General features: G+C 35.0%; 1 protein-coding gene and 1 long non-coding RNA gene across 3 annotated transcripts in view; one reads left to right on the top strand and one right to left on the bottom strand.

The window, feature by feature from the left end:
* Nucleotides 1–23069, top strand: part of CARNMT1 (carnosine N-methyltransferase 1) — a 46766-nt gene that overhangs the window by 21391 nt on the left and 2306 nt on the right. Inside the window, exons 4-8 of one of the 2 annotated variants that reach the window (XM_081279288.1) lie at nt 5029–5169; nt 6146–6324; nt 9179–9292; nt 17231–17334; nt 18226–20857. In XM_081279288.1, the coding sequence (XP_081135414.1) occupies nt 5029–5169; nt 6146–6324; nt 9179–9292; nt 17231–17334; nt 18226–18327 (640 nt within the window). In that variant the 3' untranslated portion in view covers nt 18328–20857. Of the gene's footprint in view, nt 1–5028; nt 5170–6145; nt 6325–9178; nt 9293–17230; nt 17335–18225; nt 20858–23069 lie in introns of those variants that run through there. The other variant, XM_081279289.1, reaches the window with a different exon arrangement.
* LOC308641083 overlaps nt 2730–23069 on the bottom strand; it is a 30496-nt gene continuing 10156 nt past the window's right edge. The window contains exons 2-4 of the long non-coding RNA XR_014020409.1: nt 8019–8111; nt 6951–7023; nt 2730–3003 (exon numbers count right to left, since the gene is read on the bottom strand). This is a non-coding gene — a long non-coding RNA (uncharacterized lncRNA). The remainder of the gene's footprint in view (nt 3004–6950; nt 7024–8018; nt 8112–23069) is intronic.

Genomic DNA, 23069 nt, shown 5'->3' with positions numbered 1-23069 from the left:
CTGAAGTGCTGACAGCATAAAGTGATTTCAAATTTTGTCCCGGATATTTGGGAACCATAGTTGATTGAGGTGATCATTTATGCTGATTAAGCTAATAATTTTAAATGAGTTTTTGTGGTTTGTAGGTATGCTAAAGAGTAAGATGAATAAGTATTTTCTGAGATGAGCAAAAACTTGTCTGGCTCAAATAAGTTCTTTGGGAATTGGGAGTGGAAGAAAAGGTCAGTTGGGGCAGTATTTTTGAAAGCAATAGATACTACTAATTTTAACCCATTTTTAATGATGCATAATAATGTCTATTAAACCTTGACATGTTACCATATTTACTTCAAATTTATTTTTATTTTTTCAAAGAAACATTACAGGTAAAGTTGAAACTGCCCTGCACACCATTCAGAGCATTCCCTGTCTTTTGAGATAACTACTAACATGTATTTGCTTTGTTATTTGAACCTTGAGTTACTATGCTAACTTAATGTTTATATGCTCCCAAAGAACACATCTTAGGGCCTGGATTGGGAATGTAGCTCAGTGGTAGAGCTCTTGCCAAACATACCTGAGGTCCTGTGTTCCCCAGCACTGCCAAAAGGAAAAGAAAAAAACACCTTGTAGGTTTCAGGTACAGTGTTTCATGCCAGTAGGCCCAGGTATTTGGGAGACCAAGGTAGAAGATCGCTTGAGTCCAAGAGTTTGAGGGTTGAGTAACATAGTGAGATCCTATCTCAAAACAAAAGCCTACAAAAACCCGTTTCTGTATGTTTTCAAGTTTTATCTAATATTTTGTAGTACCATTTCACAATTGGTTTTTACACAGTGTGTTTGTGTTGTTTTTATTGTTGTTCTGTTGTCTGGGATTGAGAACCCAGGGTCTTGATCAGCCATATGCTCTATCACTGACCTACATGGCCAGATCCTGCTCAGTGTAATGTTTTTATGATATATCAGATGAGCACTGTTTTCAGTAGAAACAGTGCAATCCACAAATGCAAGGCAGATATGTAGTTATCATTTTCTAGTAGCCACATGAAAAGGTAAAATAGAAATATTCACAATATGCTTTAATAACCCAGTATATCCAAAGCATTATTCACCCTGTCATCAAAAAGATTGCTGATACATTTTTCATTTCTTTTTTCTATCAAGTCTTTGAAATTTTTTTTTTAATTTTTAATTTTTTTAAGGCACTAGGGATTGAACCCAGGGTGCTTTACCACTGAGCTATACTCCAAGCCCTTTCTAATTTTTCATTTTTTTTTGAGACAAGTTCTGGCTAAGTTGCTGAGGCTGGCCTTGAGCTTGCCGTCCATCTGCTTCAGCCCCCTGAATCATTGGGATCACAAGCATGTGCCACTGTGCCTGGCAAAATCCATTTATTTTAAATTTACAACATATCAGTTTATCCATTTTAATAGCACATGTGGTTAGTGCCTTTTACTGTATTGGTAGCTGTGATTGGTAGAACCACTTTTGGTACTTCAAACTTATATGTATTCCTACCACTAGGGGTCAGCCAAGTGTCACCATGTTGATAAAAGAATATGATATAGTGTTGGGGACTTTTCTAATTTACCTAAAAGCAAAGAACATTGTGTATATAATAAAGTAAACCTCTATCAAGAACAACATTTAGTGGGGCCTGGTAGCTCATACTTGTAATTTGCAGCTATTTGGAAGGCTGAGTCAGGAAGATAGCAAGTTCATGGCCAGCCTATACAATTTAGCAAGGTGCCATCTCAGAAGAAAAACAATTTTAAAGGCTGGGAGTGAAGCTACTTTAATAAAGCATGGATTCAGTCCCCAGAACCCCTGCTGCCCCCAACAACAACAAAAAATTGTTAGCAAAATAGTTGGAGCCCAAATATAGCAAATAGTTCATGGCTTCTTTAGACATGGTTGTCTGTGTGCCCTTACATGTTCCTTTTCTTATCCATTCTGGTCTTGAATAATTCCTGAAACTTATTCCACTTACACCCTATATATTTGAGAATTCACATCTGTAGTAAATATACTGCTTTACCATAGTTGTATCTTATTAACTTGGTGGACGTGTTTCCTTTTTGCTAATAATCGCACACAGGCTACATTTAATTACTGAGCTATATACTATAATATTCCTATTCTCTGTATTGTTATTTTTGATACAGGGAATCGAACCTAGGGTGTTTTACCATTAAGCTACATCCCCAGTCCTTTTAGTTTTATATTTTGAGACAGGGCCTTGCTAGATTGTTGAGGCTACCCTCGTATTTGAGATCCTCCTGCCTTGACCGCCTGAGTTGCTGGGATTACAGGTGTGCACTACCACACCAGGCACTCTTCCTGGGTTTTAAAGTTGTTTCAGGTTGGTTTAAAATTATCTCATCATTAAAGTCTATAATTAAATTTGTTTATCTCTTATGCTCCACAGAAATACCTTTATAGATATACCCTAGATGCCTTAATGATTTATAACCATTCAAGTATTTAGTTTCATATATATTGTAATTAGAGTAACTTTCCAATATGGTGTTAATGTCCATTATGTAAAGAACCACTGGAAGAATTCTAGCTATGAACAGGTTTGGGGGGAAATTCTCTTCATCTTCACCCATTCTTTGCTAGTTTTTGATCTTTTTTTTTCCCCCTTCTATAGATGGTTTGTTTTAATGTTTCTTCTCATATGTGCCCACTGAAGTCCTTTTGTCATAAAATATGTAGCTTTTTGTAATAGTCTCTGCTAATTCTTTTTTTTTTTTATTGGTTGTTCACAACATTACAAAGCTCTTGACATATCATATTTCATACATTAGATTGAAATGGGTTATGAACTCCCAATTTTACCCTAAATGCACATTGCAGAATCACGTCGGTTACACATCCACAATTTTACATAATGCCCTATTCTGCTAATTCTTAAGGTAGAACCTTGATATGTTTTTTGTTCAGTGGCTTGATGATAGTCTTTTAGCAGAGTCATATGAATATATTTTCTCCCACAAGGTAGAGGTAGAGAGTTCTTTGGTTCTGTTTAGGGAAAATTTGAAAATAGTAGTCATAAAGTTTCCATAAATTATCAAAATACAACTTTTCCTTAAAGTTAATTTCTAATTTTGGTGTGGTAATATTTTTACTTACTCATCAGCTATGCAGAAATTGATTACTAGTGATTTTTTAAAAATAAAGACTGAATTTATTTCTGAATCCTATAATTTCCTGTTGCCCTGCTATATTACCTTGATTTTTTTTTTTTTAACTCTTGAGAACTGCATTCAGGTAGAAATGCAAATTTTGATTGAGCAGTGGAAACTGAAAAAAGGGGGTAATTCTGGAGAGCAGGGTTGTTGGTCTGTCTGGTAGAGAGAAGAAAGTGAGATTCAGGCCCATGTAGACTGTTTTTGTGCAGATTCTTATACAAGAGCACTGAGTCTTAGAACTAGGAGTTTTCAAGTATAGTATTAAAAATATGCATATTCTCATTAAATGACTGATATAGGTAGACCTGAACAAAGTGAAAGGATAGGTCCATCCTCTTCATTAAAATTATAGTATAGATAAACACACAAACACACAGTGTATAATCTAGAACAAGAAGAAAGTGTTCCATTTTATTTTATCTTAGTGAATACTGTTAACTACTTGGTGTTCGTTCGCCTAGATAACTACTAAAATAATAGGTCTATTTGTCACCCATTTTTAACAAACTTCCTTTTATTGTTTTTCTATATAATTAAGTGAAACAAGCAGACTTTGTTAAGGTGTTCATACAGACACATGTCCATGTTTAGTTATGTAGGACTGAATCACCTTAGGCAAATTACCAGGATACTATATCTGCAAAAGTCCCAAAGAGCTGTATATTCATTTAAATTTTTTAAAATTTAATTTATTTATTTCTAATTTTAGATGGACATAATAACTTTATTTTTATGTGCTGCTGAGGCTCAAACCAGTGCCTCACACACACATTCTAGGCAAGTAAGACTTTACCACTGAGCTACAACTCCCAGCCCCTATTTATTCATTTTAAAGTAGGATATGCTAAAATTCTCATATGGACTACTAATAAAATGTTGTTCTTCTGATTGAGCATGCCAGACTTTAAGTCCATGTGGTTTAATGATGGAATTGTAAGTAGGAGTAGGTTTGGGAACTTAATTTGATTTGTGACCCAAGTTTATGTGTGAAATTCCTTTTTTTTTTTTTAAATGATTCTGAATGTTTTCTTTCTTTCTTTTTTTTTTTTTTGAGATTCCTTTTTGACATGATGCCAGCTGATTGTATATATTTTTCTTTAGTTTCCTATAGAAATACGTTTTGCTCTTCTCAGGATTATGTTGATTTGCCAGAATTCCTGAGAAAAGACCTAGTTTTGCTAAGGCTTTTGGCAGTTTCAAAGTGGGAGGATTAGAACTTACAACAAAGAAAATGTATGATAGCAGTGTGGTGCTAGCAAATAGAGATAAGTTTAGTTGTGAACCTGTGTTTTGGTGTTATATATATTTGCTGCCATATATGCTCAATTACAAGGCAGTTTCCCATTTTCCCCATGAAAGTTTTTCCATCTGAAATCTATATTGTGTTAGAGATATACCTGACCCATATTTAATTTGTTTGATTTTACAAATCATTGTGTTACATATAGAATTCAGCATAAAGTTATGTTTTGTTTTATTATCTCTTGATGGAATAATTTTGTTTAAATTCATCATAGGAATAAGTTAATTTTCAGGTAACAGCTTTTAGAAATATGAGTACCTTTATAGATCTTCAGTTATAAGATAACTGAAAGATAAATTTTAGGGAATAAAACTCTTGTCTGATATCTGAACACCTTTGATAAGTCCTTAAGCTTTTTTTTTTTTTTTAATTCACAAGTATCTTTCAATTTTAAGAAATCAGATTATTCTTTTTTATTCTTTCAATTTTAAGAAACAAGCTTATTCTTATTGAACAATTGAGTAAGTTTTTAGTTGTTAATATGGATTTTGTCTTTCTTTTTAATTTTTTTTTCTTTGAGGGGTTGGACATAATTGCCTTATTTCATTTCAGGGATCCTTCTAAAGTAAATATTCTGGTACCTGGTGCTGGACTAGGAAGACTGGCCTGGGAAATAGCTATGCTAGGTTATGCTTGTCAAGGAAATGAATGGAGTTTTTTTATGCTCTTTTCTTCCAACTTTGTTCTGAACAGGTATTTAATTTATTTTTTGCTGGAAATAGTATTTTCTCAGAATCAGATTGACTTACCTTTTTTTTTTTTTTTTAAGAAAAATACATTGTATTTATAATGTAGATCATCAGTGTTTGTGTTAAATTCAAAATGCTTATACAGATTACCACTTTATTGCCTAATTAACAGAATGTTGACACAAGATGAGTAAGTTACTTTTTAAAAAGTGGGTCTTCCATGAAACTGAAATGATTTCTGTACAGAATCTTTGAAGTCCTATAACAAAGGAAGGAGTATTTTCTCATCATTTCTTAAACTTCTTCAACCTTTTGTTTCCTTTAGTGAAATAAGAATTTAGTGAAGCAATTGTGATTATGTTTTCCTTGAGTTATTATAAAATGGCCAGGCACACTTACATGACTGAGTTGGAAAAATCCCTGAGAACTTCTCTGGCCTCTGTTAGAAGGTAGTAGAAAAGAGTTGTTATTTCTAAAGTCAGAAGGTGTGTGTTAGAGGAAAACAAATAGCTGCCTTACTTAAATAATATTGTCTCTGATGGCAGTATGAGTTTTAGGGGGTTGGTGATAAAGGGAAAATTTTGAAGAGGGTTGTATAAAATAATAAAAATTAATAGCAGACTATTTTAGTTGAAGCCAGTACTGTTTCTTAAAAATTAGTTGGACTGATTTTACTTGGTTTTGAAGTTTAAAAATATATTTTTATAAGTTTGAATGAATAGCATATTTATATCTCTGAATTTAATTTTTTTTCTGACTTTTAATCCATGATTGGTTGCTCATCTATATGTGTATATATATATATATATATATATATATATATATATATATATATATGTACATTATCCTATATGAGTTGGGGGGGGGTAGTGTTGGCACAAATGAATTATAAATGCAAATTTACATTCAAACATCATAATTTAGAGTAGATTTATTTTTGGTAAAATGTTAACACTAAATTTTATGTTCATATTTTACAGATGTTCTGAAATTAATAAATATAAACTTTATCCCTGGATCCATCAGTTTAGCAATAATCGGAGATCAGCTGATCAGATACGACCCATCTTTTTCCCAGATGTTGACCCCCACAGTCTTCCTCCTGGTTCTAACTTTTCTATGACAGCAGGAGATTTTCAGGAGATTTATTCAGAATGCAGTAAGTTCAAAGCAAGTATTTTAAAGGTCTTATGCATTATTGAAACTTAATGAGCCAATGTTTTGGTCATTCATTTGATGGTAGAATACAAAGTATACTTCAGTGACAATTTGGACTATTTTCCAGGTCATGCACAAGGCAATGATACTAAATATAAAGAAACATCTGTAACCGAGAAATTCAGAATTTATTGAGTCTGTTAATATAAGACCACGTGTAAACAGTTCAAATGTGTATTGAATGTATTGAAGAAGAAAGTAAGCTAGTGTGGGAAGCTTATGTAGGCTCTTTGTAGAGAGGCCGAAACTTGAATAATAGGGAGAAATAACACTTCAGGCAGGCAGAGATACAAAGGTAAGAGTGAATGATTCAGGTCATGGGGACAATGACATAGCTAGATTGGCAGGAAAAGAGATTTAGTGAGACATATGGCTGGAAAAGTAGGTTGTTCCAGAATATGGAAGACCTTTATAATCAGGTTGAAGACATTTGAATTAGGCATTAGAGAAAGAGAGATAGTAATGGGGAAAGAGAAGAGAGGGATTAAGACTAAAAGGAAGAAGAAAAGCAAAATGCCGAGCAGTCAGTGAGATTCTTCTTTCAACAAATATTTGTTGAGCACTTACCTCAGGTATATTATAGGCATTCAGAAGAGAACAGTGAGCAAAACAAAGTTCCTGTCCACAGGAGATTCATACACTAGAAGGGAGAGATAAATAAGAACAAATAAATATTGTGAGGAAGAAAAATGGGAAGGCCTAAGAGTAGAAACTAAAAATGTTCAGAGGTGACCTCAAATGAGTGAATAAGCAATGCATGCAGATTTGGAGGAAAATGTTGCAGAGGGTTGGGGGTACAGAGAGTCACTAAGTACTGAGCACAGTGTGGGGTTTGAGGGCAGAGGGTTAGTGAGGTAGACTTGTAAGCCATTGCAAGGACTTTGAGTTGTACTGTGAGAGAGACAGGAAGCCATTGGTGGGAAGGCTTTTAGAACAAGGGACAACATAGAAATTTTTAATCTATTTATTCATTTTTAGCAATGTAGAAATTTTTGGGTTTTTTTTTCCCCGAACTCTGAGATTGAGCCTGTGTGCTCTGACATTAGGAAGGGAGAACTGGAAGATGTGAACTGTTGTAAAAAGTTTAGCAGCAAGATCTCAAAAAAGGGGCTCAAATAATGGAAAGCCTCATTTAAGCAAATAAGTCACTTTCTTTTTCTGGGTGGTTAAACACAGAAATTTATTATCACACAGTTCCAAGTTAAAGGTGCTGGCTTATTTGATTCTTTTGTGAGGGCTTTCTTCCTATCCTGTAGATAGTTTTTTTCTCCCTGTGTCCTTACATTGTCAGGGAGAGGGAGTGGGGGTGGATAACAGTGTGTGCACAAGTGAGCTGATATCCCTTCTCATAAGGGCACCCATCTGGTCATCGGGACCCTGTTTTCTTGACTGAATCCAAATCCAATTATCCCCCAAAGTCCCCATCTCTAAATACCATCATGTTGAACGTTTAAATATAAATTTTGGAGGGACACAATATAATTGAATTCTTTCTCCTGGCTTCTCAGAATTCATGTCCTTCTTGTTTGGGACACACATTCATTCCATCCCAACAGTCCCCAAAGTCTTCACATGTTCCACCATTAATACTAAAGATTATCTAAATCAGACATGGGTGAGACTTGAGGGTCTTACCTGAAGCAGAATTCCTCTTTAGCTGTGAACATGTGCAGCGAGTTCTGTGCTTCCAAAATATATGGAATAGGCCTTGGTATAAGATACTTATTTCTATTAAAAAGAGAAAGATGCATAGGATGTGCCTTTGGTACAAAGAATAGACATTGCCATCCCAAATGGAGAAATAGGAATGGAGGAAAGAATGATAAGTTCCTAAGAGTTCCTTTTTCTGGACCAGTGTTTAAGATAACAGTGCAGGTGATCCTTGCTGGGATTGAGTACGTTCATTACACCAGCATTGGTACAAATACGACCATGTCATTCTGGTCCCTATCATTGTGCTAGGCCACAGACTTCAAGAGGTAAATAGTATTCTTTGCTGGGTGTCCACTTGCCCTTGGCCCCTCATTTACTTGGTGATTTGGTAGTGGTTAGATTATTTGGTGTCATTCATTTTTTTCAAATGACAATAATTTGCCTGTAGTCTCTGTAAAGCCTACCAGAATTGGTGATTAGCATAGGTTCATATTAGATTCTAAAATTCAAATGACTATTATATTGTCTTAATATATTGTAAATGAAGGCTGGAGGCTGGGGTATAGTTCAGTGGTATAGTATTTGCCTAACATGTGCAAGGCCCTCAGAAGAAGGAGGGGGAGAGTAAATAGATGATAAAACTTACAGATATCATTTGGTAATGATTTTAGTGATGTATGTTATTATGAATGAATTCCAAATTGATCACTTTTTCAGATTATTGATAAACATTTATGAACTATGGAGTATCCCCCATAAATGATTATTTGGTTATCTTGATTATAGTGGTGATCAAAAGAATTCAGCTTCTGACTAGGTGGGAGTGCACACTTATAATCCCAGTTTCTCAAGAGGCTGAGGCAGCAGGATCACAAGTTCAAGACCAGCCTCAGCAATTTAGTGAGACCCTATCTCAAAATATAATCAAAACGGGCTGGGGATGTAGCTCATTGGTAAAGCTCCTGTCTAACATGCACAAGGTTCTGGGTTCCATCCCCAGTACTGCAAAAAAAGAAAAAAAAAAGAAAAGTTTAGCTTTTGTAGTACTACAGTTAAATATTTTAGCTGGTCAGTTTGTTGAAGGATTAACAAAAGGGAAAAAGCAAGATAACAGATGCAGTGATTTAATTTTTCTTTATTAGACACCTGGGACTGTATTGCCACCTGTTTCTTCATAGACACAGCTCACAATGTGATTGATTATATTGATACCATATGGAAAATACTCAAGCCAGGTGGAATTTGGATAAATCTTGGTAAGTGCTTCAGTATTTATTAAAATTTTACACATAACTCTGAGTATTTATAATTATTTTACATTTGGTGACTTTACTAAATGTTTGTGAAAGTTGGAATTATGTTGTACACATTTAAAAACCTGCTGTTCTCTTTAGACACATTCTGGTGGTGATGCCTCCAAAAGCAGTGGAAGCCCAAACATTGTACGTTCATATTTAGGTCAGTCTTGCTATGGTCATAATTGCATGTACTATACTGATTTTTAATTTGATGGTTAGGCATTCATTCCTTTGTCTTCCCTAACTCCCATGCCATGGAGACCGTCCTGATAGGAGAGTGGTCTTTATTTTTTTTCTTATGCATTTGGGAGAAATATTTTACTTCTGTCATGAAGTTGTCCTCCTTAGTACACCTATATATCAGGAAAAGAATACATGTAATAACTTTTCTGATTACCTTGAATTTAACAAGGAATAGAGGTGGGACATGATGGTGCACACCTATAATCCCATATACTTGGGAGGCTGAGGCAAGAGGATAACAAGTTCGAGACCAGCCTCAGCAACTTAGTACTGTCTCAAAGTAAAAAATAAAAAAGACTGGGGATGTGGCTGAGTGATAGACTCCCCCTTGTGTTCAGTCCCCAGTATCACAATGGATAGATAGATAGGAAAAAGAATAGAAATATAACTTCATTTATGCAAAAAAAAACTTGAACTCCTGCTTGATGCTAGAAATCAATGGATGACTGTGACATGATCCCTCCCTTCCAGAAACTAAGGGAAACTGTCAGCTTTTCCTTAAAATGAAGTACAATGCTAACATCAAGGAAAGTATGCATGTCCTTGTATACATTTTTTTTTAAGCGAGATATGTAATCTATGTTCAAAAAGACAGCAAGGCTAGATTTTTTTTAAAGGCTTTCAAGATGAGGTATCATACTTTAAAAGAAAAGATGTGGGCTGGGGATATAGCTCAATTGGTAGAGTGCTTGCCTCGCATGCACAAGGCCCTGGGTTCAATCCCCAGCAACACGCGCACACAGACACAAGACACACACAAAGTACATGGTTTTGACTCCATGGTCTTCAGGATTAGGCTAGTTTTATTTTCTGCTTCCTTTTTAATGGTTTTATTCTTCTAGAGATTTTGCCAGTAGGACTCAGACTAGAAGTAGTAGTACGCCTAAACAGTAGTAATACGTCAGACTTCTTTAGAATTCTGTAAGAACAGATGAGAGCAGCTGTACACTGCAGTCATCATTCTTTAGTACTTGAAGAAACTGAATCTTCAAACTGGGTTAAGTGATTAGCAGAAAGGTCCTATAGCTTGTACATGGTAGAGATAGGTTTATAGTCAGACATTTATTGTCAGTTTGTAGCTGAAGATTAACATGATCCTGTTATTTATGTGATCAGAATTTTTGATCCCAATTCTGAGTTATGGTTATGGTAAGATTTTATATATTTCTAAAGCACTTAACTTTCATGGAAACAACTTTGTTTTTTAAAACTTGGTTTTGTTGTTTATTGATATTATTGTTATGTAATAATATTTATAATCTTCTGGAACTAATAAAATTGGCCCCTGGAAAGCATACTGTTGCCTAAGAGTAGATGGGCTGCAATGTTTGTTATGGACAATGGTTAACAGGAAGTTAGAGCTTTCAGACTCCTAACCATAGAATTTCAAAACAATTTTTAAGAACTGAAATAATGGAAAAACACAATCCTTACAAATAGTTTTTTAAAAAGTTAATACTTTATGCACAAAATTCTTTGCATGTACAAGTTAAAGAATATAAAAAACAATAATTTTACAATGAGTTTTTCCTTAGATATTGGTGTGTTCCAGGTGTTAAATTAGGGTTTTTCACTCTTTATGTCATGTACTCATTCTTTTTTTTTTTTTTTTTTTTGGTGGTGCTGAGGATTGAACCCATGGCCTTGTGCATGCAAAGCAAGCACTGTACCAACTGAGCTATATTTCTAGCCCAAGGTACTCATTCTTTTTTTTTTTTTTTTTTTTTTTTTTTTTATTAGTTGCTCATGACAGTACAATGATCTTGACATATCATACATTTGATTCAAATGGGGTATGAATTCTCATTTTTCCACGTGTACAGATTGCAGGATCACATTGGTTATACAGCCACGTATATACATTCAGCAATACTAGTGTCCATTGTATTCTGCTGCCCTTCCTATCCCTACTCTCTGTCCCTCTGACCCAGTTTCTTGACTTTCCCTATTCATTCAGTCCCTGATCCAAATATTTTTGTACTCCAAGCCAGTATTATCCTACTTGGATGTACCATAGATACTTCAAAATCCATGTTTCAAGAAAATGATGTTCATACCTTTCCTATTCTGTCATTCTCTTGAATTCCTCCAACAAACTAGGGAGTACCTCTTTTATTAACTTGGGACTCTCATAATTATGATACCACAGATTGGGCCATTCAAACAATAAAAGTGTATTTTTTCATAATTCTGGAGAGTGGAATTCCAAAAATAAAGTGCCAGCCAGGTTAATATCTGGTGAGGATTCTCCCTTTGTGTTGCCAATGGCTGTGTGCTTATGTATTTGGCATGGGCGTGGAGAGGGCAAGAGTGCCTAAGAGAGCTCTCCGGTGTCCCTTCTTACAAGGACACTAATGCTGTTCGATCATACCACTCTTATGACTTCATTTAACCTTAATTACTTCCTTAGAGTCCCTACCTCCAAATGCAGCCACACTAGGGATTGGGGCTTCCGTATTTGAACTGGTAGGGTAGTAGGGACAAACATTCAACCCATAACACTCCTCTTTTGTCTCACCATCTGCATCCAGTAAACCCTTTTATCTCAGTTTCTCAATTGTGGCACTACTGACATTTGGGGCTGGATTATTCTTCAACTGGGGTCTGTCCTGTACATCATAAAATGGTTAATAGTATCCCTGATCTCTACTTACTTGATTCCAGTACCACCTCCCAGTTATGACAACCCAAAGTATCTTTAAACATTGGAAAATGTCCCTGAGAAGGGAAAAAAAAATGCTTCCAGTTAAAAAAAAATTGCTCTAATTTCATCATTACTTGCCTCAGTTATCATTATAGTTTCCTTAGTATCACTGTCTTCAAGTTGTCTGCAGCCCTCCACACCCCTTTCATTTCTCCATAGTTTCACCAGAGTGATCTTTCCAACACGAAAATCTGTGTCTTTTGGACTCCCTACGTAAAATTCTAGCTTTCCTGATAACATATATTCCTCTTCTCTTTTCTTGTCCTGGGGGTTGAACCCAGGGCCTCATGCATGCTAGGCAAGTGATTTACCCCTGGAGCTGCAGTCCCAGCCCAATAACTTAAATCTCTTGAGGATTATGTATACTTTTTGTGATCTTTCTTCTGTCTTATGGCTCTGCTTCCTTCTCTTTCCTTCCCCTTCATCTCTAAATGTGATGAGAACAGGGATCTAATGCTTCCTTGTCTCTTGGGACAGAGCCTGAGGGATAGTTGCTACTTAGTGAATGCTATGTTTGTGAATGAATGTATTATTCCACATTTGAAAGAGGGAACAAAGTAATGTTCAGGTGTCATGGGGAGAGTGGCTTCCAAGAGACATGATAAAATTGTGTCTCTATTGGTGAATTTATAACATTCTCATGGTTTTGACTTCAGCCATATGGATCTGGGGCCTTGATTTTCTGTGTAAACTGAGAGTGTATTAATCCCTTGGGAATGACTTTACTGTCTGCTTATGTAGATTAGAATATCATTACATTCATATGTGAGGAGAACTGTTACTGCCAACTACCCTCCAACACTGACAAACTACACTGGAGGTACAATTAGGAAAATATTGCCCAAATTGCATCAAATCAGGGTTGGAAGGATTAAGTTTTAAAATGCAAACTGAGTATGGTGGGCACCTGTAATTCTAGCTACTCTGGAGGCTGAAGCAGAAAAGCTGTGAGTTTGAGGGCAGCCTGGGAAACTTGGTGAGACCTGTCTCAAAGAAAACCCAAAACAGTCCTTGGCTGGGAATGCAGCTCATTGGTAGAACATTTGTCTCGCATGCATGAGCGGCCATGGATTCCATCCCCAGCACCACACATTCACACAAAACCCAAATTATAAATGTTTTTATTAAGGGGAATTTTAGGTACTCTCTAATATTCTTCAAAATACTGTTTTTATAGGTTGTTTTTTTTTTTTTTGAGGGGGGGTGGTACTAGGAATTGAACCCAGGGCCACTTAACCACTCAGGCACATTCCCAACCCTTTTAAGAAATATTTTATTTAGAGACAAGGTCTCACTGAGTTGGTTAGAGCCTCACTAAATTCCTGAGGCTGGCTTTGAATTTGTGATCTCCTGTTTAAGCCTCCCAAGTCGACGGGATTACAGGTATGTACTGCTGTGCTGTTTTTTTTTTTTACATTTTTAAATAGGTTGTTGGGGGAGGAAATGCAGATTAGTGATAGAAACTATACATAGCCCAGAAAGCCTAAAATATTTGCCATCTGGCCTACTACATAATTACATTCACTATTACATACATTTGTTGTTAATTTTACTTGTAGAAATCTGTTAGAGGAAAAATAATCAGATACCAGCAAAGACTATAAAGACTGATTAATGGTCGACATACTCAACAAAAACTTAGACTGTATCTGCCTTTTCTTTTTTTTAATTTAAAAAAAATTTTTTTTAAAAACTTTTAGTTGTAGATGGACACAAAACTTTGTTTTATTTATTTTTATGTTGTGCTGAAGATCGAACCCAGTGCCTCACATGTGCTAGGCAAGTGTTCTACTATTGAGCTACTACCCCAGCCCTGAACCTGTATTTTTAAGAGCAGTGGAGTTGATGAATAGTCATAAGATTCCCCAGAGTAAAACTGTTCTCTAGAAATAATTAGCCCAATAGAGAAATGTTCATAATGAAGATGCAAAACTATGTATGTGATATCTTATATTACACATCTAGGAAAGTGCAAGGTAAGACATTTTCAAGTGTTTGTCAATGAGTGCATTAGAAATCAGTTTGACTCTATTTTTATACTTTTTCATGTTACTTCAGCTTTCTATTATGAGCTTATAATTATGGCCAAGGAAAAATATATCTTTGTTCCTTTTATTATAGCCACTAACAAGAATACCAGGAGACATGAAAATTGAGAAAATTAAAACTCTTAGATGTGTGTCCATATTTTATTTTGTCTTTATATGTTCAGTGTCAGATATTTGTGATAAGTTTCATTTAAAGAATGGGCAACTAGGTAATGAAATGAGAAACTGCTCAACTTCAAGGAAATGCTCACATTACTTTTATTGCCTATTGTTTCCCCCTTATCAAACTAGCAAATATTTTGTTTATTAAAAATTGTTTTTTTAAGTCAGATGGGTTTTTTGGATGTATAATGGACATAATTAAAAAATTATCTCTATTGAATACATAGTTTGATTCATTTTGGAAATGGAATAAACCATATAACTATTATTAAGACAGAAAATATTTCATTTCCATTACCCCCAAAAGTTCTCTTGAACTTCACAAGAAAATACCAACCCGTTTTCTAGACTAACTGTACCATTACATTCCCACTGCTCATTAAGGCTTTGAGACGAGTATATATCATAGCAATTGTGAGTGAAAATCTAAAACTTTTGAAGCCACCTACATGACACCACAAATGGAAAATTTTACCTTGACTTGGAATAACAATCAGTCAAAATGCAGGTGTGCACCAAAAACAGTTTCCTTTAGTGGTTGTGGAGTATAGCTTAGTGGTAAAGCACTTGCCTAGCATGTGTGAAGCCCTAGATTCAATCCGCAACACTACAAAAAACAAAAACCTTTCAGGCTATGTATATAGGTATATATGAAACATAAATGAATTTTGTGTGTTTAGATTTGGGTCCCCTCCCTAAGCTGTCTCATTATGTATATTCAAATATTCCAGAGTCCAAAGGACATTTTTAGCCCTAAGGGTAAGGGACTGTCAACCTATAAATCTTTGGAAAGCATTTTAGCAGTTTAGATTAATTCAGTAAAGTGTTTGTTCTCTCTGATTTTCAATAAATCTTATAAGGGAAAATCTGAAATGTGTGGAGATGATTTGTTGAAATACCATTTGTAATAGAAGACTATAGAAAATATATATCACATCTTTTGTCTGTCACAATTATAGATGCTTATGATGTACATTTAGCAGATTGCATTTTAGTGAATTCAAAGAAACTTAAGACATGTTCCTTGACATTTAAATTGTGACCTAGTTAGAAAACAGTACTAATTACAATGAGCGGTGCAACACTGCATTAAGTGAATTGTAAGATACACTGTATTAAGAGGAATAGCAGTGGGATAAAGATTGGAATAGATTGCAGGAGTGTTTTGAAGCAGGGCAAAAACATGAATTGGAGAGTGTTTTTTTAGATGGAAAGCAACAAACATAAGTAGAGGTAAAATATGGCCTGGGTATGTATGAATCATTATAGTGTATATATGTACACATAATAAAGCCATGTTATCAGAGGTTCTTAGTGAAACAGGAACAGCATAAGCTTTAAAAGCTGGAAAGAGCTTTAAAAGCTAGCACACTCCTATCATCCCAGTGGCTAAGATGGCAAGTTGAAGGCCAAAATAAAAAGGCTGGAGATGTAGTTCAGTGGAAAAGTACCCCTGGGTTAAATCTCCAATACCAAGACCAAAAATAAATAGATAGATAGATAGATAGATAGATAGATAGATAGATAGATAGATAAAAGCCAAAAAGATTTTGCTGTGAGGCTCTGCCTTCTTTAAGAAAAGGGTTAGGGATACTTTAGGGCACATCAGAGGATAGGTAGATGGTTAACTATGGGATTATTTTTACTATACTGTTGACAGAAATGTAGGCTTATTGGAAATTGTTAGGAAAGTATTTTTATCTTTTGGAAAGAGTGCTAACATTATTTAAATAGTATTCATGATAATTTTTTTTTTCTAGTGGTTTATGTAGGATTAAAAAAACATGGGGGGACTTAACTGTAAGTATGACCCACAGGATGGCAAGCCTCTGGGGAGCAGAAACTTTGTCCCTTTTGTTCCTTTTATCTTCCATGATAAAAGGAACCCCTATTCATACAGTGAGGAGTGGGGGTAGAAAACTAGATGCAGGATTTATAATTAGTCTAATGAAAGTTAAAGAGTAGATGGTCTACATTAGTATCAGGTACAGTATGTTAAGTGATAATATTTCCTAGGATGAAGCTGATGAATTGGGCAAAATGTGAGAGATTGAAAGATTGGAAAATCCTAATTTGAATCGTATGTTAATTCTGTGACTAACTGGAATTAGAATAGTAAAGTGGAGAAAGTTTAAAAAAAAATAGCTATAACAGCTGTCATTGACTTAGTGTCTTTTTCATGCAAATGTATTGCCTGTTATCTCATATTAGAGTCATGCTGCATATGAAGCAGAGTTGATAACTTGCCCATAGACACAGTTAGTAGGTATTAGAGCTGGGGCATGAAAGCCAGCTAGGTAGTGTCACCTCTTCCTTACAGGAAGCCTTCCCTATAACTTCTCTGCCTCTCCACACTCTCACCTGGGCTAGCTTGAATCCTTTACTGTTTTTGTATGATAACTAGTTTGAAACTGCAGTTTTAAATTTATTTATAGATTTATAATTATATTACCTTTGGAATTTAGAGACTTGGTGCATTCAGGCCCATGTTGCCAGGCAGATATACACACAGGGAATCATTTACCATGAGTATAGGCCTAGGTTTTAGATGTTAGTTACTGGGCCAGAGTTTCAGAGGTTTAGATAATTATCCTCAACGAATAAAATAGGTCTTTTCCTTTTTATGTTTGTCTCATTTACTGCTCAATTTATTGAGCTTGATGTTCATTCAGTGTAACATAGCTACTAAGTGCAAGCTTATATATCAGATAATTCATTCATAGTATCTTTAACACACAGGTCCTCTGCTGTACCACTTTGAAAATTTGGCAAATGAACTTTCTATAGAATTGAGCTACGAGGATATAAAAAATGTTGTTCTGCAATATGGATTCCAGGTAGAGGTAAGGATGGAATGAAATATTGCCAAATTTTAACTTCTAAAGCCCTTAAACAGAAATCTAGATATTATGGCAGTAGCTAGCATTACTACTATTACTACTACTTTTTTTCTTTTTTTAGTTATCGTGGACACAATACCTTTATTATATTTATTTATTTTTATGTGGTGCTGAGGATTGAACCCCAGTGCCTCACATGTGCTAGGCAAGTATTCTGAGTCACAATCCTAGCCCTAGCTTTACTACTTAATCTTCCTGTTTTCTTATCCATAAAGTGAAGATAATATAGCTTTCAAGATTATAAGGATTTGGGATAATGTATATTAAGGAAAATCTATAATCCCTGGCAAAATAGGCTTTCAGTAAGTGGTAGCTGAATTACAGTATTGGTGTTGGTAAACTCTTACTAATAGATACCAGTAGACTATGCTCTGGAAAAACAGAAAGAGCAGTGTGGGAAGGCAGGTATAAAAATAATATAGTTCTTTTGTTCTTCATACTGCTTGACCTGTTTTTATCATGTGAATCACATGTTTTATGACACTTTGGCTATTGTGTTTTAGTTGTTTGTTTACTTAGGAGTATTCCATTCATTTAAAATATAACCAACAGATTTGCTAAAAATAGAAGCAATGTATTATAGGGTTCAAACTCTGGAGTTAGATTGTCTGCATTTGAATCATAGTTCTAGCATTCATGGTACGACCTTGAGCCACTTACATGACCCTTCTATGTGAAGTGCAATTAGTGATAGTACTGATCTTACAGGGGTAGCTATATTGTAATAAGTTGATCTGCTTAATAATGCCTGCTACTTGTGAGGCTCAGAATTTATTAGTGGGATTGTTATGATCATAATTATCATCATCATCATCATTATTGTTTGCATTGCAGGTGGAAAAAGAATCTGTGTTGTCAACATATACTGTGAATGATCTCTCTATGATGAAATACTACTATGAATGTGTCTTGTTTGTGGTCCGTAAGCCACAATAATGGTCTTAAGTGATATCACCCAGAAAAATATAATAAGAACAAATGCTGAAATAAACAACTCAAAATCAACTATCAGTGATGACAGGACACAACCTCAAATCAGTGGTGCCTTCTTATTCTTAACAAAATTTAGAAATAGTGTCTATTTTCTTAATAATGTCTATTGCTTTTTTCAGAAATATACTATGCCATGCAGATTTGTATTACACAAGTAAAAATGGAGGAAATTATCTTCACATATACTTTTTCATTGAAACCCAGAATTGTCTTGCAGCAGAAAAAAAAACTAATCTCCAGTGTCTTCATGAAGTTGTCGCAAATCTGCCATATTAATGATTGATAGTATTGAAGTCCATAATAATCTCCTTTTTATTATTTTATGTGTATTGCATATGCTATTTTTAGAAGTTTAAGGATCCTATTACATTCATCATCTGCAATTATGATTTTGTTCACTTTCTTCCTGAGCAATGTATACATAAAATGTGTTTCTATTTCTTTTTTTCATCTAAATTAGTTGACTTTATTTTTTCTAAATCAACTGAATTTAGAGAAGCTTCATACATTTCATTTTTATGAAATGCTAAATTTAATTGTATCACTGGTCAGTAAAATGGAACTGAGAAATTAAGTCTTTCGTCCACACTAAATGGAACACTTTATGAAAGCATGCTCATAATGGATCACTTTGAAATGTATGGGATCTCAACATTCTAAGTAAGGCACAAAAGCCTTTTTTTTAAGTAGTGCTAGGAGACTGGAAAATTAAAATCTGCCCATTTGAAATGTATGATTTCAAACTAGAAATGAATACAGTTTGCCAGTGTGATGTTTACAATAATGTCTTTAGATTATCAGGATTATGAAAGCAAGCACTTTTTTAGTTAATCATATACTAGTAAAAACTGTCATAATGGTATTACTATGGAAAATCTTGAGTATGAAATTCAGGGATGAATTACTGCCCATGGTCTGTCTTTGAGTAGCTGGCATTCATGTAATTTCATATTAACACCAATTTTGTTCCCTGATAGATGGAGCTTAAACATTATATATGCTGCTGTAAATTACTACCTCTAGCAGATCTATATTGGAGGCAGTTTTTTTTTTCTTTTTTCTCTTTTAATGTTTGTTCTTCTGTTTCCAGTACCTTGGAAAGCAAAGATGAATAATGTTTTAAACTTTTCTTGGAGAGAAGAAAGAACCCTTATTGAATATTTTCATAAATGATTATGATTGCTTTAAGTTATCTCTTTGGCATTTTGGATTAGAGGAACTTAATGTGCTGGTAGCATAAGTGTCATGGTTTTGATAAGAAAACTTAATTGTAAATGTTCAGACCTTCGTAGAAGACTGTAGGTTGTAAGAATCATTACTGCATTTAGCATCTTTCTGGTTGGGGGCGGGTTCCACAAACAACAAGGGAGCTTTTTTATCTTTACTCCCATTATGCAGGATAAGGTTCCATGGAGCTAATTTTAATTTGACTTGTCAAGTCAGGAAAATCTGAAACCCAAGGTTTTTAAAAACAAAACTATGTTGTGTTTATGTCCCTCAATACTTGGCATACATTTATTTGGTAGGAATTCTCATTACCTATATAAATGAACTTGAAATTAATTGCAAAGGGGAAAAGCACCCCAAAATTATTTTTTTAAGGGAAAAAGAAACTTAAAAGGAACATAAGTATTTAAAAACATCCATTGAATAGCAAGGAATACATTCTGTTTTTGAACAATGTAAAAAATGCCTTTTATTCACTGATGACTAATATTTTTTATCACTTGTATCAAAACAAAAGATCTTTTTCTCACAAAGGCAAAAATAAGTTGACACTGGTGATTGGTTTTATTGCCTAAAAGTTTTTTTTTTTTTTTTACTATCAGGTTTTATTCTTTAATAATGTTACCTGTATTTCTAAATTACAGAATATATTTTAGTTAACTCTGAAGTTATTTCATTTGTTTTAATTTCTTCCTCATATCATGAATATTATTTTTAAATGTCTATACAAATTTGCATCACTTTTTTTCTTGTAACTTTTGCAGTTAATATATTCTAAACTTGAAAATGTGGTATTAATCAATAATAGAAATGTCACTGGAGGATTTATTTAACTTTGTATTTCTTAAATTTAGTCCTGGCTACTAAAGTATGTAAGCCTTAACATTTTTTTCCCCCTTAATTTAGCTCAAAACACAAAAGAATTGTTTGCAAAGTGGTCAGTGTGCTTGCTTTTTTTTTTTCCCCCCTCTTTTTCATATTCTGAAGTGGTGCAGATTTTAGGCTGTGTTAAATGAGTGAGGTGGGATATATAAAATATAAAGAGAAGCTGTATAAATCACAGTATAAAATTATTAAGTTTGGGAACTACAAAGTGTACTGTATTTATATGTAATTCTCCTTCTAAAAGTTGCCACAGAGGCTGAATTGGAAGCTTCATGTCTGCATGAAATTTCCTATATTTTTAATGTGTATGATGGACTTAATTTTTCTTGAATATTAAAGTCTGCCAATTGCTACGAAACAATATTTGCTTGGTTGTTTCCATCTAAGTTAGTGATAACCACAGATATGGGAATTTTAATTCATTGTGCACACATACTTTTGAACCCTGTTAGTCTTCAGTGTTAGTCTTCAGTGCTTCTAGAAGTTAGTGATATGATTACTTGCCCTTTGATTATGCTAGGCTTTGTATTAATTGTTTTCACTTTTTTTTCATTCAAGTTCACTGTAATGAACTTAGAATCCACCAAGGTAAAGATTAATCTTGATCTTTAATTTAGCTAAATTACAGAAAAAGAGCTATAAAGGCAAACAGTAGGAAGGATTCCAGGACCAGCCGTTAGTAGGAAAAGCACTTAGATCTTCAGGGTTTACTTTCCTCAATTCTGAGGCCTTCTCAGGTGCTTCTGTTGAGGCCTCCTGAGAGAGAGAGAGAGAGAGAGAGGACTTGAAGCCACTGTACTCTGGCTTGGCACTTCCACTCCTAGTCTTTCCTCCTTTCCCCATCCCTACCTTGTGTACAAAACACAGGAGCCTTTTCAGAGCCCCCTAAGCAGTGAGAAGAGGCCCGTCTTTGATTCTCCTGACTTCAGTGCACCATTTTAGGGGAAGTATGGAAAATGAAAGTGCCTTTTATGGGTTAGTCTCATACTGTTTCAGCAAGTGATTAAAATCTTGACTCTTACTTTTCTTTTGACTTCCTGTTTTAATTCACTGTTGCAACACCTGCCAGCTCCGCTTTCCATGGCTATCTTGAGCCCCTGACAATTCATTTCCTTTCCCTATTGCAACCATTGTCCAAATCCTATTCAGTTGAATGAAGGTGACTTTTTTCCCTATAGGAACAAGGCCAAGAAGTTTCATGTGTGTATCAGATGCTATAGAATAGCTGCCAAGAGACCAAGGTGGAAGTGCCTGGTAGCAGAGACAGTGAGCAATGGTATTGGGGAGGAAATTTGATTATTGTCATTTTTCTTCACTGACTCTGTCCCCAGGAGGTTCATTGCCTAAGCACTACTCCTACTTTCCCCCTTTGTATCTTCAGCATCCAATGAGTGTCCAGCATCAGAAATCCTCGCTTTCTGTCCATGCACACATTGGTGATCTGCCTTACCATTTCCAGTTTTGTCCACACCGGCACCCAAAGCCTCATCATTACTAGCCAAGCTGGGCTGTGGCAGGAGCCAGGTGTTAGGCTTTGCACTATTAGGTGACTTTTCCTTCGCTCACGTTTGAATGGCCACCAGGTCTTGCTACTCTATTTTAACATCCCATCATCATCATCCTTAGAAGAGAATGAGCAACAATGGAAGTACAGTCATGCACTGCATAACAAATGTTTCATTCCACAAAGGGCATAATATGTCACCTAGTGACATTGTAACTGTTTTTGTATAAGGATGTATGATGTTATTAGTATTAGAAAACACCTAATGAGGGGCTGGGGTTGTGGTTCAGTGATAGAGCACTCAACCTAGCATGGGTGAGGCACTGGTCCTCAGCACCATATAAAAATAAATAAAAGGTATTGTGTCCAACTAAAAATTTAAAAAACTATAATTCAGGAATATACAAAGATGTATCACAAATCTGGAATAAACTTACCACAACTACCTTGTAAACACTGCAACCTTTCTTTTCTCCAACACTAATATCACATGAAAACAGTTACCGATGGGGGAACCAGAAACCAAAGGAAAAAAAGTAACTCAGTGGTTTGGTAGAAGCAGGGAATTTGGTACCCTTCACTGTGCTGCTTCGCTCTTCTTACTCTTGCTCTTTTTTTTTTTTTTCCTCAAGCCCATCCATGTTAGCTCTCAATAAATTTGAGTAAGCCATCTGAAACTTACTTCTTTGGAGCTCACCACTGTGCTTATCATCTTTTTCCCATCTGTTGTTCTTAACAGACTCTTGTTGTTTGAGGGTTCAGTGCTCTCCACAGAACCCTTTCTTGGTGGAGGTTTGGTTTGACCGTCATACTACTTACTAGGTGATGTACATGTTGCCTGACAACACTTCTGGAAGAGCCTGGTCTTACCTTTCTAAATACTGTTTTACATTTATCCAGTAAACTTAAGATTCAGTCCAACTTGTAAACAGCTTGAGAAATGATCATGTCTCTACAAGAGAAAGCAATTCAGCAGGCCCTGGTGTTAAAACATTTCCAGATATTCAGTGGCATTAAAAGGCAGTTTTCAAATAAGTTACATAAAATTTCCTTACAAACATGTGCTTTA

The sequence above is a fragment of the Spermophilus citellus genome (genome assembly GCF_964194105.1).
Source record: "Spermophilus citellus genome assembly, chromosome: 2".
Classification (NCBI taxonomy): domain Eukaryota; kingdom Metazoa; phylum Chordata; class Mammalia; order Rodentia; family Sciuridae; genus Spermophilus; species Spermophilus citellus.
Note: the sequence above shows the minus strand (reverse complement) of the source record. Positions and strands in the feature narration are given on the sequence as shown.